The sequence below is a fragment of the Tursiops truncatus genome, chromosome 13 (genome assembly GCF_011762595.2).
Source record: "Tursiops truncatus isolate mTurTru1 chromosome 13, mTurTru1.mat.Y, whole genome shotgun sequence".
NCBI classification, from domain to species: domain Eukaryota; kingdom Metazoa; phylum Chordata; class Mammalia; order Artiodactyla; family Delphinidae; genus Tursiops; species Tursiops truncatus.
In genome coordinates this window covers 16267565-16285454 of record NC_047046.1, presented here as the reverse complement: position 1 = coordinate 16285454, position 17890 = coordinate 16267565, and the positions used below count along the sequence as shown (strand labels likewise).

Here is a 17890-nt window from a genome sequence, read left to right as displayed (position 1 = left end):
GGCGGGGCGGGGCGGGAAGGAGGGAGGTGGTGGCAGCGGCGGCGGCTGCTGAAGAGGAGGAGGAGGAGGGGGAGCGGAGGGAGGTGTTTCTGTCAGTTCCGGCTGTTTGTTCGGGAAGTGGATCCGCCGCTGCCGGAGCACCCCGGAGGGAGCTGCGGATCGCGAGGCCAGCACCGACCGCGCCCGCTAGCGCTCGCCTCCCCCGCCCGCCATGGCCCGGGACTACGACCACCTCTTCAAGCTGCTCATTATCGGCGACAGCGGTAAGGGCCGCAGCGGCCGGAGGCGGCGTGGGCCCTGCCGGGCGCGGCCCGCAGGAGCCTCGGGGAGGACAGGCAGTCGGGGAGGTGCCGGCCCGCGCGGGGCGGGCGGGGCGGCCGGCGGCCCCAGGGGCGCGCGGAGAGGCTCCGGGCCGCGCCGAGGTGAGGCTGGGGTGCCGGGCTGCGGAGCAGGGTGCGCGAGGCTTGGGGCTGGGCGCCCGGTCCACTCGCCGCGCCGGTCCCTGCCTCACGTATGACCTTGGTCAAGTCGCGCGATCTCTGGAGTTGGAGAGACCTGGGTTCTAGTCCTGGGGCTACCAGCTTCCTCACTCTGACCTTGGGCGAGTTGTTTCGCCTTTCCGAGCCTCAGTTCCCTCATCTGAGAAGTGGGGACTTGCCTCGGTGGGTGGTGTGAGTATTGGATGAGATACAGCTGGAAAAGTGCTTAGTACTCGACCTGGCAGAAAGTGAGCTCCAGTTAGATGTTAGCTGTTGATGTGTTATCAGTAGCCTTTGTAAGCCTCGGTTTCTTCCTCTGTAAAATGGGCATATTCCCAGAACCTGCCTCATGGGATTCCTGTGAGGTTTAAATGAGGTAAGACAGGTAAAGCACTTTGTGCAGGGCCTGGTACATTCCTGCTGCATTATTACCTCTGTATGGTTCCATTTCCTCATCTGTAAAATGGAATAGTAATAGGATCTACCTCACTGGGCTGATTGAGTATTCAATGAGATAATGCACACACAGTGTTCAAAACAGATCCGGGCACATAGTGAGTGCTCAGTGTGTGTTTGCTGTTACATACTGTCTGCTGCTAGACGGGTGTTGGAGGTGGGTTGGCCAACATTACAAAAGTGCTTTGACCATTTATACACTCCTGTAGAGTTCCTAGCTCCCTCTCCAGTGCCTAGTGCAGTGCCTCACACTCAGTAGATGCCTAGTGTATACTTATTGAATGAATGAATGAATATCAAGTGTCTTAAGAAAAGATAGGCTGGTTTCTGAGAAAGAGTGGAAGTTTTTTTTTTTTAACATTTATTTACTTATTTAGTCTGTGCCAATTCTTAGTTGCGGCAGGTGGGCTCCTTAGTTGCAGCATGGGAACTCTTAGTTGTGGCATGTGTGTGGGCTCTAGTTCCCCGACCAGGGATCGAACCCTGGCCCCCTGCATTGGGAGCGCGGAGTCTTACCCACTGGACCACCAGGGAAGTCCCAGGGTGGAGGGTTTTAGAAGTGTTTGGAGTGTGGCAGGTAAGCAGGTTTATGGGGTGACCAAGGGGTCAGGGAGGCAGGCCCCAGGAGGTTTATGGGAGCATAGCTGAGTTGCTGGGATTTTATGATGGGGAGGGAGGCTTGGGAACGTGCCAGACTTATAGACCAGACCTGAGTTGAGTGTTGGCAGCAGTGTCATGTTACTGGAGGCAGGGGCCAGGTTGGTGGTGGAACCCATGGATTGTTAAGAAAAGGGGACCAAATCAAAGGGGTTGTCAGACCCTGATGTGGGAGTGCTGTGACGGTGTCATAGCTGGACCAGGAAGGTGGGTGGGTCGTGGTCTCACCGTGGAGCCGGGTTGGGACGTGGCTGGTGGTTTGGATCAGGTGAAGGGTGGCTGAGGCTTCTGAGGCTGCTGGTGGAAGGGAGAAAAGTTAGGGCTAACTAGGGAGATGAAGAGTAGCTGTGGCTGGGGGAGGAGTTAGAAAGGTGGAGGATGGATTCCTTGTGGTTTGAATGAAAGAAAACCAGACAAGCTATGTAGCCTCGCTCTTGGAGATGGCCTCGGGCATTTCACGGGGTCCTGAGGCTTATGCCTTTCAGGTTTTGATTTCAGCCCTCACCTTGGTTCTGAGGGGCTGGCACCAGGGTGATTTCTCTCCTTTTGGAGTTAAAGTCAGGCTACCATGGTCAAGGTCCCTATCCCTCTGCAAGACATCTGGGGCCTGTGTATTGATATACAAAAATGAAAAGCATAAGCTTAGCCAGAAGATGCACCCTATTGGCTTTTCTCCCTGGTGAAACCCAGGGGATGGTTTTGGCCCCTTTCTCACTGTACATTTTGCATGGTGTATTGATTTTTCACTCAGAAGTTAGGTGTGGGAGAAGACTCGCTGGGTCAAGATTTATGTGACCTGGTTCCTTGTTCAGTCCGAGCGTATAGGACTACGTTGTGTAGAGGAGATGGATGTTTTACAGTTTAATTTCTCCTGACAGTGAGCTGATACTCAAAGCCCGATGCTTATGAGGCTGGGAGATGGTAGCCATGGAAGTTCAAACTAAGCTTTGGCAACTGAGCAAGGAGACTAACATCACGCCCTCCCCTGAACCTGGCTCCTTATGTGATGCTTCCTTAAGGTTTTTCAAACGATTTCATAGACACTCTCTCATTTGATCCTTACACGTTGCCTGTGTGGTTTGTCAAATAAGGAAACTAAGGCTCAGGGTAGCTGACTGTCTTGCCCCAAGTCACACAGCTCTTCAGAGGCAAAGCCAGGAGTTAATGCACATGACGCTTTGTGAGCAGCTGGTGTGGGGCCTGGCACACAGTAGGCCCTCAATGAGTGTAAGTTTCTTTCTGTATAAATCTAGAGCTCTTCTTCCCACTCTGCCACATTGTACACGCTTCTGGAATACAACCCCTCAGCTTTTGCAGCTCTTGTTTGTGCCTAAGATTGTATACTCTCTCTTATGCTCTTCTGACATTGGCTCTGATTTGTAACAGCATTTCGTCCGATCCATGGGGCCAGCCAGACTCATCCTTAGAACCTGGAGGCCGCAGTGGCTGTTGAAGGTCTAATTGAAGCTTTCGACCTCACAGATGAGTGAACTGAGGCTCGGGGGTGCGGTGTGTGTGTGACCTGTCTGATCCTATACAGGGAATTAGTTCCTGAGCCAGGATTAAACCTGAGAACACGTTACTCAAAGGTCTAAGAGTTTCCAACAGTCTAGAACCGAAGCAAAGAGGGATGAGGGAACTAGAGCGCAAGGGAGGAGCACGGCCAAGGGTGGGGGCTTCTATGGAGGCATTTTGAGGACCAGAGCATCTGTGTAGGGCAAGAGGCAGAAGGCAGGGGCAAGAAGGAGTTTGATGCAGGGAGAGCAGTGGTGACTGAGAGTGGGGGGTAAGGTTTTTGCAGAGAGAATCTGTCTCCCTGCTACCAAGAGGCATCAAGGGCCAGGGCCTGTGCTCTCTGCAGGGTTGAGGGTGATGGGGCTGGCCTGTCGGGGTGCGTGCTGGACATGGCCCTTGGAAAGCTGCTGACTTCGGCTGTGGTGAAGGCAGATTGGTACCCGTCACTTCCTCCCCTGGGCGGGTGCTGCAGGGTGGATGGTAGCAGCGTGTGTTCCTAAGGTGGCTTCTTCAGGGGTATTTAGGAAACGGTGTTTCTCTGCATGGGTTTCCCTTCCTTTCAGGGGGGAGAGCAAGGCCAGAGGTGGGTGCTGGCCTGAAGAAGCCATTGACGTGGTGACTGTAGTGGTTTTGAGCAGCTCTGCAGATGAACTTGGGGTGAATGAAGAGCACCCGGAGAGGCCAAGCTGGGGGGACGCTGCTGCTTCACGCAGAGAGTACCCCCCGCCCTTAGACGTATGTGAGTCAGATACCATTTAACTTAAAAAAAGGATGCTGCCGCCCCCCGAAAGTTTGACCACCTCTGCTTGGGCTCCTTTTACTGCTGCAGCTGTAGCGTTGGGTAGCATGGCTGTCTGTGATTGGCATTGGCTTAGTCATAAATTCACTAAACAGTGTTTTGTTGGCCCCTACTGAGTGCTGGGCCCAGCTTCCAGCCCCGTGAACGTGCAGGGCAAGTGGAGCGAGACCTCCTTCCTAGAGGAACTCATGGCCCAGTGGCTCAGACACAAGGTTTTTGCTGAGTAAGCGGGCCAGGAGGCTCCAGGAGGAAGCAAGGAGCCGGCAGGGCCGATGGGATGTTGGCGCTGGTCAGAGCGCCGTGAGGGACTAGCCCAGGACTGGGGCTCTCCTCAGGCTGGGCAGGAAGCCTTGCAGAGGAAGTGGCCCCAGCGCGGCAGGCTGTGGCTGAGCGGCGGGGACCAGGGCTGCGGCACCTGTCTGCTCAGAGCTGCGCCCAGCCTGTCTTCAGGATGGTCAGACTCCGGTTCACTCCATGAGACAAGTTCTTCTGGGCATCGCTGGGCGACTCACCCACTTGGAGAGGTCCCCAGAGGAGATCGTCAGAGAGGACTGCCCAGAGAGGACGCCTGGGTCAGCTGGGAATGGGGCAACGGCAGCTCCCTCTGAGTATCTGGTGAGCGCACGGGTTCCTCCCCACAGCCAGGCACACACACTCAAAGTTCGCTCTTAGCTGGGGGCGTAGGCGTGGGGTCTGAGACCCTGGGTTAAGATCTTCTCTTGTCTAGCTTTGATAGCACTGCTGCTAAGACTCTGACAGGCGTGGGACACAGGAGCCACTATGGGTTTTTTTGTTCCACTTCCCGAAGCAGATGCAAGAAGACCTCCCAAGCAGCATGTATTGGCAAGAGCTGTGGAGCTCCAGGGTGGACAGCCCTGGATTCAGATCCAGCTCCACGCCCCTGCCGAGGCCCCTAGACAAGCCGTGTAGCTTCCTGGAGCCTCTGATACCTCATCTTAATAGATGCAGCTGGACTTGCAGGAACATCCGAGTGCCAGCCACACGCAGTGCCCTGCATGTGCTAGTGCTTTCCTTCTGTGCTCGGTTGACCCAGCTGGCTTGGGGGGAGGGCAAGGGCGGAGACAGGAGGACACAGGGCACAGGACAGGTGCACTTGGAGGCTAAAGCTGCCGTGTGTTGAAGTGAAGGGAAGCCACCCCTATGACGGTTCTGCCTGTTCTTGGAACAGGAGAGACTGTGGGAAGTGAAATGGTCTGAGCACCCCTGAGCTGAGGGGTGTCAGGCGGGCGCCCCCCTCGCCGCCCATGTAGCCACCCGTGGCATCAGCCGGGGTGAAGGTGGCCGACAGTCGGTTCAAGTTGTCTGCGCCTCACTTTCTTCATGTGCAGAATAGCCCTGAGGATCTCCAGGGTGCTTTGCAGCCATGCAGCCCCTTGTCTCTCACCAAACCGAAGCTCCACATGTGATGTGCATTTTCCAGGGACTGCATTCTAGACACACCTTGGGGCCAGTATCCCTTGGTCGGCCTTCCCCTGCTTCGTGTCCGTCGTTGGGTCTCTTCCTTGGGATTGCTGGGCCTGGCCCTCACACGGGCCCAGCTCGTGTCTTACACTGAGATGGAGGAAGAGGTCAGAGATCCAAGGAGAGAGGTGTTCTGGTGCAGGCTGGTTGGGGAGGAAGATGGGTGCTGCTCTGCCTCTGAAGAGTTAGGACTCGGGACCATCTCCCTGAAGAGGGGTAGGGGTTGGAGTGGGGACCCGGGCCTCCTCTCATTTCCTGCTTTCTCCCCTGCAGGTGTCGGCAAGAGCAGTTTACTGTTACGTTTTGCAGACAACACTTTCTCAGGTGAGTGTGCCGCTGGGATGCTGCCGCGTGTTTTGGTTTTAACATCCCTTCCCCTGGCGCCAGAACACCCTGGCCTCTGCCTAACGTCAGAAAAGTTCCTCATTCTGATTGCCAGACAGGGGAGGAGGAGGAGGGGGCGTAGGTTAGAAGTCTCTGTGGTCGGTCTTCATCTATCTTGTTCAAAAAAATCCTCCTGCAGGCCCATCCTTTTTCTACTCAGGGTCTTTTTTGTGTCCTAACATTTAAAAAAGAAAGAAAAAGACAAGTTAGGACATGCCTGTATAAAGTGTCAAACAGGAAGGCTCAATACAGTGAAAAAGGAGCACTGCTCCCCACCCCCTGCCCCACCCCCGTCCTGGGTACCCTGGTAGCCTCTGCTCAGTGTGATGTGTCTCTCACTCGACTCCACACGCTGTGGGCCGGTCACTTGCCTTCCCCTCGGCATATCAAGGATCATCCTTGCACGTCTACATGCAGACCTGTGGTACTTTTGAATGGCTGTGCAGCTTCCTGGGCTGTTCAGGGATGCACATTGTTCGTAACAGTGTTCTTGATGCGTGCATGCTTTCTAGTTGCCTCTATTTTAAGTGGTGCTGTATTTCTTGGGACACACTGTGTGTTTATTCTTGCATGAAAGTGGAGTTACTAGGTCAGGGGGTATGTGCTTTTAAAGTTTTCACAGGTACTGCCAGTTCGCCTTTCACAGAAACTGTACTAAGTTGAAGGGGTCTAAAGAGCCCCTTGTCAATGCTGGTAGGTACTAGGTCTTAGTGGTGTTCATTTTTGCTCAGCTGATAGGCAAAAAGTGCTGCTCGTTCAGTCTTGTGTTTCCCTGATCACTGGTGAAGTGGGGCACATTTTCATTGGTCGAGCACATCAGGTTCCGTGCAGAGGCTTTGGGCTGTCTTGGCCTCTCTGATCGAGGACTGATGTGTGACTACCTCTGGGAATTCCCGTGATGCAATTGAGGGGCGAGCTTCACTTAGGAAGTGATTACGTGGTGGATGCCTCTCTCTTGAGGAAGGGAGAGGTGGGTTTCTCCTCACAGTGGCCCTGCACACCCCTGGTGGCATGACATTGGAAAGAGTTGTCTTCTCTATGTGACCATGAGTGTGACTGAGTCTCAGCTCATCTTTAAAAGTGGGACCAATCCCCATCCCTCCCACGTAGGGTTACTGCGAGGATTCCCCAGGACTAAGTAATCTCTCAGTAAACACCAGGGGTTTGTCGTTGTCTCCTGTTCGAGAATGGTGACTAGTGGGCACTTCTCACTGTGCTGGAAAACATTCCTCTTCCTCCTTATGTCCCTCTGACTCCCCCTCCTGTCAGCTCTCAACTCTTGGAGGGTTCTCTTTTGCAACCTCTCTCCTCCTTTCCATTTCTACTACCAGTTCAGACTGCTGTTGATTCTAGCCCGAAGCATTACAGCAGCTCCTGCCCATCCCGTACCAGACTGCTGAGTTTATCTTGCTAATGCATGTCTCTGGCAGGGTTTCCTCTGTTTAAAAACCTCAGCGGTCCTCTCAAGTGAGCAGAGTTCACAGCAAGGTTTCTCCACTGTAGCACCACTGATGCTCTGGGCCCTGTAGCTCTTTGCTGTGGCGACTGTCCTGTGCATTGAAGGATGCTGAGCAGCATCCCTGGGCTCCACCCACTAGATGCCAGCACCCTTCCCCCTCCCAGTTGTGACAGCCGAAAATGTCTCCAGACATTTCCAAGTGTCTTCTGGGGGGTGACTCAACAATCCTCTGTTGAAAACCACTGGCCTTCATAATCTATCTTCAGTTCACCTTTCCAGCTTCCTACCTCATGCTGTCTGTTCATGCTTTTCTGTGTTTTCACTAGCTCGCTCACTTATTCAGCCATCAGCTGTGTATCAGGTGCCCACAGCACTAGGTGCTGGGCTGCTCTCCTTGGTGTAATCCAGTCCCCGCAGAGAGCCAGATGCCGCCTTGTCCTCTGTGCTGCCTCAGTTCTTTTCTTCTGGGTGGGATGTCTTTCCCCCAGCTAATCTCAGCCTTTGAAATCATACCTATTCTTTCAAGCCAGGTCTAAATGTGACTTGCGCCCGAGAGCCTTCCTTGATCTCCACCCCACTTTGAACTTTGACCTTTCCTATCCACTCTACACACTTGATAGAGTCAGTTGTGTGTGTGTCTTGTCTGCGGCACCGGGTCACACTGTCAGCTCCAAATGGAGTGAGAACATGGGCTCTTCTAGCATTCGGGCCTTTGTAAGCCTGGACAGGACTATTCTGTTGCCAAAAATTCTCTTTAACTCCATCTTTCACACAGATGCCCCAAGAGAGCTATTTACAATGCAGCTCTCATGCTTGGATTAAACCCTTCAGTGCCTCCCTGTCACACACAAAAGAGAAAGTCCAAGCTCTTGAAAATGGCACAAAGGCCAAGATCTGGCCTTGCTCACCTCCACCCCGAACCTGCCTCCCTCCGTGTGCTTGACCTCAGGCCACTACCCCCCGCCCCCCCCCCCCACACCACTGCTACGTTTGCTGCCATCTCCTCTGCCTGGAGCAGTGTTTTTCAAATTGCAGGGTGGGACTTAGTTTTATTTTTCTAGTTTTTATTGGAGTATAGCTGATTTACACTGTTGTGTTATTTTCTGCTGTACAGCAAAGTGAATCAGTTATACAAATACATATATCCACTCTTTTTTGGATTCTTTTCCCATACAGAGTATTACAGAGTAGTTTCCTGTTATATATATATAATAGGTTCTTATTAGTGATCTGTTTTATTTGTATATAGATATATATATTTTACATATAGTAGTGTGCATATGACTTATGTTTCAGGAAGTTAATTTTGTGGGTCATTTAAAATGTTTGGACTAGAAAAGAGAAGCCCGGAATGCATCATAGGCTCCCACCGTTCCCAGGCCACAGTGAATGCGTCCATGCCACGGCCACTCTAGTAGAGGGGCATGTCCCCTCCCCCCAGTCACGTCCCCTGTTTTATTTTCTCTGTGGCACTCGTTGCTCTTGAAATTGTCTTCTTTATCACTGTTTCATTGTATCCTGTCTGTTGCCCTCACCTTGGGGCTCGGACTTTGTCTTTTTTGTTCAGGGCTGTGTCCTCCAGGCACTTGGAGTGAGCGGGGCGGGACAGTGGAGCCCAGGGTCACCTGTGCCATTTAGGGCGTGGTCTGACCAGGGCGGCCTGTGGGCCCTGCTAACATCTGTGTGTGTGCAGGCAGTTACATCACCACGATCGGAGTGGATTTTAAGATTCGGACTGTGGAGATCAACGGGGAGAAAGTGAAGCTGCAGATCTGGGACACGGCCGGGCAGGAGCGCTTCCGCACCATCACCTCCACGTGAGTCAGGCCAGCCCCGCTCCTGCTCAGACCCCTTGCCACCGACATTCAGACACAGTTGAGCCACTAGTGCCGGGTCACGATAGAAATGCCACTGGGGCGGGCCCCCGCGACTGTTGGGAGGTGAGCTCCTTGCCGGCTGCAGTGGGTGGCGTCAAGTGGGGTCCTTCCTCTTCCTGAGGCTGCAAGAAGAGGAGGGGGCGTGGTGGGACAGCGTGCGCCAGTCCGCTGACCCTCTGGCCTTTGGTTCCTTTGTCTTTAAAATGGGGTAGCAGTGGTGATGTTGGCTTTGCCAGGTGGTGAAACACTTAGGCAATGACAGTGCTCTTGTTAGGTGTCAGCTGTGACAGCCGGGGTTGTGAGGTCAGCCGTGCAGGCTCCCGTCACCACCCTGACTTCCGGGAGGGGGCTTCCCTCTGCTGGGAGGCCTGGAAGGAGCACTGGTAGGTAGGAGGCCGTTGGGTGGCCCCTCCTCCCCAAAGCTGTCTACTGGGAACCCAGCTCATGCTGAGGGCTGTCCTCCTTTGCTGCTGCAGTACCTTTGTAATTCTTAGCTGTAAACAGGAGGAAAACCTAGCTGGAGCGTCAGACAGCAGGGGTCCTGTGGAGTGGCTGTTGGTTAATGGAACAGGTTCCAGGAAAGAGCAGGGCTATGAAGGCAGACACTTGGGAATTTACATTTTTGCTCTGCTGTGTGACCTTGGGCAAGTTGCCTAAACTCTATGCTTCAGTTTCCCAGGGGGCTTGTCTTTGGGATTTGCTTTAATGCCAAGTCCAGTGTGCTTGGGGACATCCACGTGTGAACATGGATGATGCCATTGAGCTCCCTGCAGCTGGTACTCTCATCATCCCTGTTTTACAAACGAGGGAGCTTCCGAGGGGGTCCTGCTCCCTGTGATGGGCAGCGCCTGCGCTCCACACTGGGGTGTGTGCAGAGCAGGAGCCAGCGCCTGGCCTGGAGTAGTCGCTTCTTCCATCGGCCTCTCCTTTGCCTCCCCCAGCAGAGCCTGTGTGAGTGGGGCTCTTGGGAAGGCACGAGGGAGTGTCGTCTCCTCCCGGCAGGGTGAAAATGGGGCAGACCCCCGGCTGGCCACCCATCTAAGAGGTGGCTCAGGATCTGAGGGGTGGGAAGTGTGAGGGTCGAAGAGCCCCCACGGTGGTGGCTGGGAGTGTCGGGGTGTCCAGGGGTGCCAGCTGGGTGGATGGGTGGCCCTGGTCAAGGGGCTTCAAGGGGCCAGAGCCTGAGCAGGCCGGGGGCGGGCTTCTGTCACTGGGCCAGCCCTGTGGTGAGCACACGAGCCAGGATCTGTGACTCCCTGAGACCCCGGGGGTCCCCAGTCCTGGGGGCTGCCCAAGGCAGGTCTCTGCAACTACTTCCCGATGAGCTGCCTGAGCCCCCTTGTGTCTTGGTAGCTGCCAATGAGGCCTCAGCTAAGGAGGGCAGCTGGGGTCAGGGGGTCCTTGGGGTAGGACAGACATCATGAGCTTTGGGCAGCCCAAGCATCTAGGCCTGAATAAGACCAAGACCTCTTGTCGGGGTCGGGAGGAACGGGCACTGACCCCCAGATATCCTTACTCTGGGCTGGGACTGTCGCCAAGGACCTTACCTGCTTCATTTCATTTAATCCTGATAAAAAGTCCTGTGATTATCTCCAGTTTACAGACAAGAAAACTGAGGCCCAGAGAGGGTGAAGTAACCTAGCTTGCTTGGTTAGGAGTTGAACTGAGGTCTGGCTGATGCCGAAGCTCTTGCCTTTAACTGGTCCACAGCTCTGCTCTCTGCTGGCCCTCCACCGCCACGGGACTGGGGCCGGGGCTGAGGCAGACGGCAGATGCTCTGGTGCCTCCTGTGGGTTAAAACCAGTCAGGGAATTCAGGGCATCTGAGGATACTGGGCCTGTGGCCACAAGAAATGCTCCAGGCAGGGCAGTGGGGCGGGGGAGCCTGAGCCCTTTCAGCAGAGAAGCACGGCCCTGCCCGGCCGGCCATCCTGAGGTCAGCTCCTTCCAGGGCATCGGGAAGAGGGTGAACTGCCTCACTCATCCTCTGGGGGAGAACTCCGCTGCCTGCAGGCAATCTGGGTTTGCACGGGAAGGGGGAGTGCCGCACGCCAGTCGGCCTGCCTGCGGGCTGAGGGAAGGAGTCTGGAGTTTGTTTCAGGAGTTTGTTCTCTTCCAAGGATTGGGGCAATCAGGGGGCAATAACGTGGCCTTTTCTGATTCAGGGCATTAAAAGAGAAACTAAAATTGCATCCTGTTAGCCTGCTGAGAACACCCTGTTGTCCCCCTCACTGTTTCTTGCCTCCTGGTGGCTGGGGTTCACTGACCCTGAGCTGTGGCTGGGGGCACGGGCTGGGGTGGGGTGCTGAGGGCAGAGGGCGAGGCGGAGGCAGGGAAGCCCCTTCCGTACCTGGCCCTGGGCTCAGACCCAGGCTGTGGCTTGCAGCAGTTCACTCCACTCAGCCTTACATCCTCACTGGTGACGTGGTGACCCTCCTGTCTTGTACCAGGTGTGGCAAAGATCAGTAAGGTCGTGGGTGTGAAGCACCGGCGCTGTGCTGGCATAGAGCCAAGTTGTGGCGCGTGGACGTGATGACTGATGGAGGAGGAGGTGGAAGCCCAGCACACCGGTGCCCTCCTCGCCCGAGCTCTGAGCTCCGGACTGGTTCTCTCGGGTGACACCCCCTTGCCTGGGTCCCAGAGAAGGCGGAGGGTCCCGGGGAGCAGTGGGGGCTTGTGCTGGGGCCGCGGCTGTAGGTATTTCTTGGCATCTTCAACTGTCTTCAGCAAAGGAGGGTCTGGAAACACAGTCCACTGCTCGCATGTCCTTTGTTGGAGGGGGACAATCATCTGTCCTCACCGGTTCCCGGCATGCTCTCCTGCACCTGCTCAGGTGGGTGTCCACCAGGTGGACCCAGGTGATGACCTGGTGCTCTAGGGGGCAGGGAGGGGCAGGGCCTGGATGGCTTGATTGTTCGGGCTCCCCAGGGCAGGGCGCTGTGTCCCCAGGAAGGCAGAGCTGCGGGCAGATGAAGCTCCTGGGGGATGTCAGCGGGTGTCTGAGGGTGGAGAGCCAGGGTCGTGAGAGAGGCTGGGCTTTTCTCACTGCCTTGGTGGCCGGCCTGGGGAAGCTGCTATCGCTGCTGCCTGCCATGCTGTCCCTTGGTTTTCTTCCATCTGTGTCGGGGGCCCAGATTGTCACTGAAGGAATAGTAATAGTGATAATAAAGAGCTGGCCCTTGTGGAAATATGTATTATCTCCTTAGTCCTCACAACCACCCCAAGAGTCCTAGTACCCCCATTTTACAGTTGAGGAAACCGAGGTGCCATGAGGTGCACGCAGTAACCTTCCCAGGGCCCCACAGCCTTTCATAGATGGAGCTCGTCTGACCTGTGTCCTGTGATCGGGCCTCGACTGTGAGGGGTCAGCCAGAGTGCTGACGGGCAGGCAGGTGAGAGCACAGCTGCACCTGCCAGCCTGGCCGGCCCCATCCTCGTGCAGCCTGTGGTGCCTCAGAACCGCCACCTGGGAGGGGCTGCTTTCCTACGGGCTTGGGGCCCTGATGAGCCCCGGGAGGGCAGAGGCGCTATGGGCTGGGTCGGGGGGGAGTCCCCATCTACCCGTGAGCACGGCCTGTTGCAGGCAGTGGTTCTTACCCTCATTGTTCTCAGAAACCCCTGGTGAGTGAGAATCTCTGCAGCGCTGGGTGATGTGACGTGTCAGGGTAAGGGGTGTCACCTGGCCACTGGGTCAGTGAAGGCTCTCTGGAGAAGTGTGAGGCTCTGTCCTCCTCTTCCTTCCAGGGTTGATGTCCTCCATCTGTCCTCCTGAACCATGTGAGTGAAGGGGGATGTGGCGTCTGGAGAGGAATGTTCACATCCTCCTGCCTTGCAGACCTTCCAGCTGACCGTAGGCGCCGGGGTCTGTGCTTTTGGATGCGTCCTGATGCCCAGGTCATTTCCATGCCCTACCTGCCCCCCGGCCTGGATGAGCCTGGAGTGGCAGGAGGGGAGGTGCCCACCTGCCCCCAGGGGAGTGAGAACAGACCTTGGCAGGCTTCACAAGTGGTGCGTGTTCTTGGAATGGCATTTTACTATGACAGATTTGAGGACAGAAAAAAGTTTTGAATGTTAAAAAGAGGACAGTGGTAATATGATGTCAAATGCAAACATCGCCTGAATTTTAAAAATAAAACAACTTCAAAGAAGTTTCAAGCTGTTGGCAGCCTCTGAACGATTTGGTTGGCCACCGCAGGGCCGAGCGCTCCCCATTTACCGTGCCTGGGGAGCAGCATGAGCAGCAGTGCTGCCGGCGGCCTACCTGCTGGCTGGGCTCTGGATGTCCAGCCGAGGCCGGAGGGAGAGGAGACACCAGGCGTGCTGGGGGAAAGCACTCGCCCCCTCGCCGTTTCCCAGCCGCTGTCTGGATGCGGGCAGGCGGGTCCTGCGAAGGGGCTACTCTTGTTTAGGCTGAAGCTCTGACGCAGACCCTGGCCCTACAGATATTATCGGGGGACTCACGGGGTGATCGTGGTCTATGACGTCACCAGCGCCGAATCCTTTGTCAACGTCAAGCGGTGGCTTCACGAAATCAACCAGAACTGTGATGACGTGTGCCGGATACTAGGTGAGGCTGGACCCAGCAGGGTAGACAGTGGGATGGAGGGTGGCAGGGCGTTCCCACGGGGCTGGGCTCACCCTGCTTTGCCTTGAAGTGGGGAATAAGAATGACGACCCTGAGCGGAAGGTGGTGGAGACAGAAGACGCCTACAAATTCGCCGGGCAGATGGGGATCCAGTTGTTTGAGACCAGCGCCAAGGAGAATGTCAACGTGGAAGAGGTGAGGCCTGCGCCGGAGGGGCAGGGGGTGAGCACGGCCCAGCTCTGCTCCACCACCATGGCCTCCTTGCCCCACCCTGGCCTGCCCGGGGCATCCAGGTGGCCGACAGAAAACATCACAGTAACGGCCGTTGAATGAGTGCCTCCTGTGTGTGCCAGGCCTTGTGCTAGGCTCTTTACAGGTGCCACCTCATATCTCACCAGTCCTCTGAGGTAAATTAGTCCCATGTTTCAAATGGGAAACAGGTTCCAGCTCGTGAGAAGCTGAGTCAAACTATGACGTGCTCCACACCACAGCCGTGCACAGTGTCCACTCAGTCCTCTGCCTCCCCGTCCCTCCCCACTGTCACCTCTTCCTGCTCTCTGGCTTTCCTTGGGGCCTTGGCCTCCTGTAGAGACCAGCTAGCTTTCCTGTGGCCTCCAGAGCTTGCTTGGGTGGGTGTCCGGGCGAGCCCCCAAAGGCATCTGGGGAGGCACATCCCCTCAGACTGGCTGGGCCTCTAGACCGGCGCAGCCTCCTGTCACTTAATGCTGCAGCTGCTGGAAAGCGCTTGTGAGTCTTTGGAGAAAAGCAGGACCTTTTGCCACAAGCCCAGGCTGGCTGCCCTCATGGCTTCAGGAGGGTCCTGCCTGTGGGGTGTGGAGCCCAGGGGCGCCAGATCCCACTGCATCCTGGGCTCGGGCTGCCTGATTGCAGGGACCCCGGGCGCCTGCGTCAGGCTAGGGTCACAGTGTGGGCTTTTCCACTTAGGGGCCTGTGGCGGGGCCCTGAGTCCTCTCCACGCTCCACTGTTGCTTGTGTAGATTGGGGTGGGGTGAGAGCCTCTGCCTCCCGGGTTGCGGGAATGAGTGAAGCAAATTATGTCACATACTTGCTACCTTTCCCAGAAGTGGAGGAGAGCTGTGGGGTGGTCCGGGGAAGGTTCTAGGCAGGGTGTGCAGGGAGGTAGCGTGGAGCGGGCAGGCTCTGGGTGCTTCTGGTCCATCGCAGGGGCACCTTTATCTGTGTTGTCTGGAGTCCAACTGAAGGAAAGGAGTTCTTTCTCCTTTAAGAGAAAGACTGGAAAACCCCTTCCCTGAGACGTAGCTCAAAGGTCTTTGATGTTGTTCCTCTTTGACCTTTATAATTCACCACCTTCTTCTAGATAGGGTTTGAAGATACACATACAAAAAAAACTCACCTGTAGAACTAGAAAGCTGGGCCTGGGGAGGCAGGGAGTTGGCCACGCTGTGATGGGGCCTCCACGCTGGTCTGAGGCCTGCCCTGCCTCCTTCACCCTCACAGATGTTCAACTGCATCACAGAGCTGGTCCTCCGAGCAAAGAAAGACAACTTAGCGAAACAGCAGCAGCAACAACAGAACGATGTGGTGAAGCTCACGAAGAACAGTAAACGAAAGAAACGCTGCTGCTAATGCCCCCAGCCCACTGCAGAGACTGCACTGCGGCCACTCCCCCTGCCCCAGGCCAGGGGGCTCCTCTCCTGGGGGACACTGTTTCGTGCCGTTATTTAAAGAATTCTCTCCACGTTTTTGTACCGGGAGGCGCCATCGGCACTTCCTCCCCTCCCCCATCGAGTGCCAAGAAGGTGTTGGACAGCCTGCCCTTCCCTTCTGGCGCCCCTGCCCCCCGGCCAAGGCGCCTGGGCCCGGCGAGGACGCTGCCAGCCAAGCGGACTGATTAACCGGAGTTTGTACATAATGTATATTGCTTTAACCAGCGCATCACCCTTGTCCTGCTCTGGCTCTTGCCTCCCTAATGCCAGCCTGCTGCGACACCCCCTCCCCACCCAACCCCAACTTACTGCCAGCAGCTTCCTGAGGGGACAGGATTACATGCTAGACATACCTTTTGCCAACCTGGGCTGGTGAAGTGGGCTCCACGTGACTCGTTCTCTCCTGCAGGCTGTCGGTGTCTGTCCCTGGCATGTAGGGGCTCACCCCTGTTCAGGGCCTCTGCCGGCCCAGCTCCCTCCCCTCTCCATCCCATCCTGTAACCATTCTGGCAGCTGAGGAAACCTGGCCTTGAAGTGGGCCTGGGGTTCCCATCAGAGGCCTGGCCCTTCATTTCCACAGAAGGAGCCACTCCTGCCCTTTGGCCAACGGATTTCTTGTCCTGCCTTCCAGATGCCTCTGAGCTACAAACCCAAGGGAGCCGTGGCTTCTAATTTATATACCAACCTGTTTTGGTTCCAACAGAAAGGTAGGGGTGTGTTTGTGCAGGGATGGGCTTGCAGGGGGACTAAGGAGCATCATTTTAACAGATAAAGAAAAATGAAGCCAAATCAAATGAATTAAGTTCCTCATACTCTTTTTTTCTTACTGAGGTTTGGTTGGCACAGCATCAAAAGTTGTGGCCGCCCAACTTTGGGTCCAGTGTTTTTAGAAAAACTGAATGGCTTCCTGTCATCATGGAGCCGGGCTCTTGGCTGAGCGGCTCTGCCTTCCCGGTGGTTTGCTGGTGGGAAAGGAGGGGCCTTCCACCCCGGTCTCTGTCGGCCCAGGGCCTCCCGCTGAGTCGTGGGTCTCCGATGCAGCCCCAGGCACCTTTGAGTGTGGGGAGTGGGTGCCAGGGGCCGCTGGGCTGTGGGGACAATGTCTCTGAGCTGCATGCAGGTAGCCTTGGATCACTGACAGGACTGTTTTAGTACAAAGGTAGCATGAGGATTTCTTAGTGAATGGGAAGGAATGGCCGCTGGGGCTGGGAGCCAGCTCTGACCCACCGTGGTGCCCTGGAGGAGAAACCAGGGTCGTCTGCACTTGATGACTGTCACCGCCACCCCCTCGAGACGCTTCATTCACCTTTCCTCTAAAAGGATCACGTAACCTGGGAATAATTTATTTCAACACCATGATGTGTTTTACGAGATTTCCTTTCCTAGGTGATTTCCAGGCCAAGCCCTGATTGGACAATCACATCACAGATCTCACTGCACATTTTCCATGTCACTGTTGATGGGTTTTCAATCAGTAAAAAACTGGGGGTTTCTTGTGTCCTGTCTCTCCACTTCCCCAAACTGCCAAAAGCCCATAGTTCTGTGTGACAGGCCTTCACTTTGGAGCCACAGGATGAGGTGGGAGCGCTGGGCCTGGGAAGGCGGTGCTGTGGGGGTGACAGCAGGTAGCCCTGTCTGGTTGGGGTGCTGAGAGCCACAGCATGGTCTCCATCCTCAGGACCGTCCTGGTGACCACAGGTCCCGTGGAGGGTGTGGAGAGCTCAGGCCTCCTGGGTGGGCCACAGCTCGGCTCTGAGGTGACACTGGTGTGGCAGTGCTTGCAAATTCAAGCGGCAAGAGGAGGGGGTCCTGGAAGTTTCCAGCCCAGGCTAGAAGCCACCGTGGCTTCTGGCAACTGGACATCCAGACCCAGGTGGTGGGGTGATTTGGTGATGACAGTGTGCCTGTCCCGCTGAGTGTCACACACATGAATGGGGGGTGGGGGAGGGGGAATTCAGGGCTGGACCGGCATCCTGGTGGACCTGATGTGAAATTCCTGTTGAACAACAAAACTTTTAAATGGTTTGCTAGGATTATTTCTGTATTGAAAGTTTCTAATTATGCTTTTTTAAAAAATACTAAAAATAAAGGTTCAAGCTGCCAGATTTTCTTCCAGGGTCTGTTTCCTCTCCTCCAGCTGTGCTCTGGGTGGGCCTGGCTGCTTCCCACCCATTGTGTCCAGCTCTTGTTTGTTCTGGTCTGAGTCCTGCACAGGTGCCCATCAAGGCTCAGGGATGCTTTCAGAAGCCAAGTTTGTTTTCTCCATGAAAGGTGGGTCCAGGTTGAGCTTCCCCTCTGGCCGGGAGCACATGTGGTAAGATGCCAGGGGAAATGCCATGTTTATTCTCCGTGTGCCCAGAAGGATGCAGCGGAAGCTTTGCCTACAGTGATTTCTTTCTGCCTCAGAGTTTCTGCCAAGCTGTTGGATCTGCTCACGGCTTGGTAAGCGGTGCTGGCAGGGCCTGCCTGTAGCTGGGCAGCTGCGGCGCTGGCAGGGAGCCCGGGGCCAG

General features: G+C 55.7%; 1 protein-coding gene across 2 annotated transcripts; it reads left to right on the top strand.

The window, feature by feature from the left end:
• The first annotated feature begins 56 nt into the window (after window positions 1-56).
• RAB35 (RAB35, member RAS oncogene family) lies at window positions 57-17483 on the top strand. 2 transcript variants are annotated; one of them, XM_033837036.2, is made up of 6 exons: window positions 60-263; window positions 5662-5712; window positions 8925-9048; window positions 13550-13674; window positions 13763-13887; window positions 15172-17483. In XM_033837036.2, the coding sequence occupies exons 1-6, from the start codon at window positions 212-214 to the stop codon at window positions 15298-15300; spliced, it is 606 nt and encodes a 201-aa protein (XP_033692927.1). In that variant the 5' UTR covers window positions 60-211; the 3' UTR covers window positions 15301-17483. The 2 variants fall into 2 exon arrangements, with proteins under 2 accessions (XP_033692928.1, XP_033692927.1); XM_033837037.2 differs by lacking the exon at window positions 13763-13887 and having other exon boundaries at window positions 57-263.
• The last annotated feature ends 407 nt before the right edge of the window (window positions 17484-17890 follow it).

What these genes read in the sequence shown, in the direction of transcription:
- RAB35 (XM_033837036.2), top strand. Translation starts at nt 212, where the DNA reads ATGGCCCGGGACTACGACCACCTCTTCAAGCTGCTCATTATCGGCGAC. An exon ending in GCTCATTATCGGCGACAGCG is followed by an intron (nt 264 to 5,661) that starts GTAAGGGCCGCA and finishes TCTCCCCTGCAG; the next exon opens with GTGTCGGCAAGAGCAGTTTA. An exon ending in TGACGTGTGCCGGATACTAG is followed by an intron (nt 13,675 to 13,762) that starts GTGAGGCTGGAC and finishes TTTGCCTTGAAG; the next exon opens with TGGGGAATAAGAATGACGAC.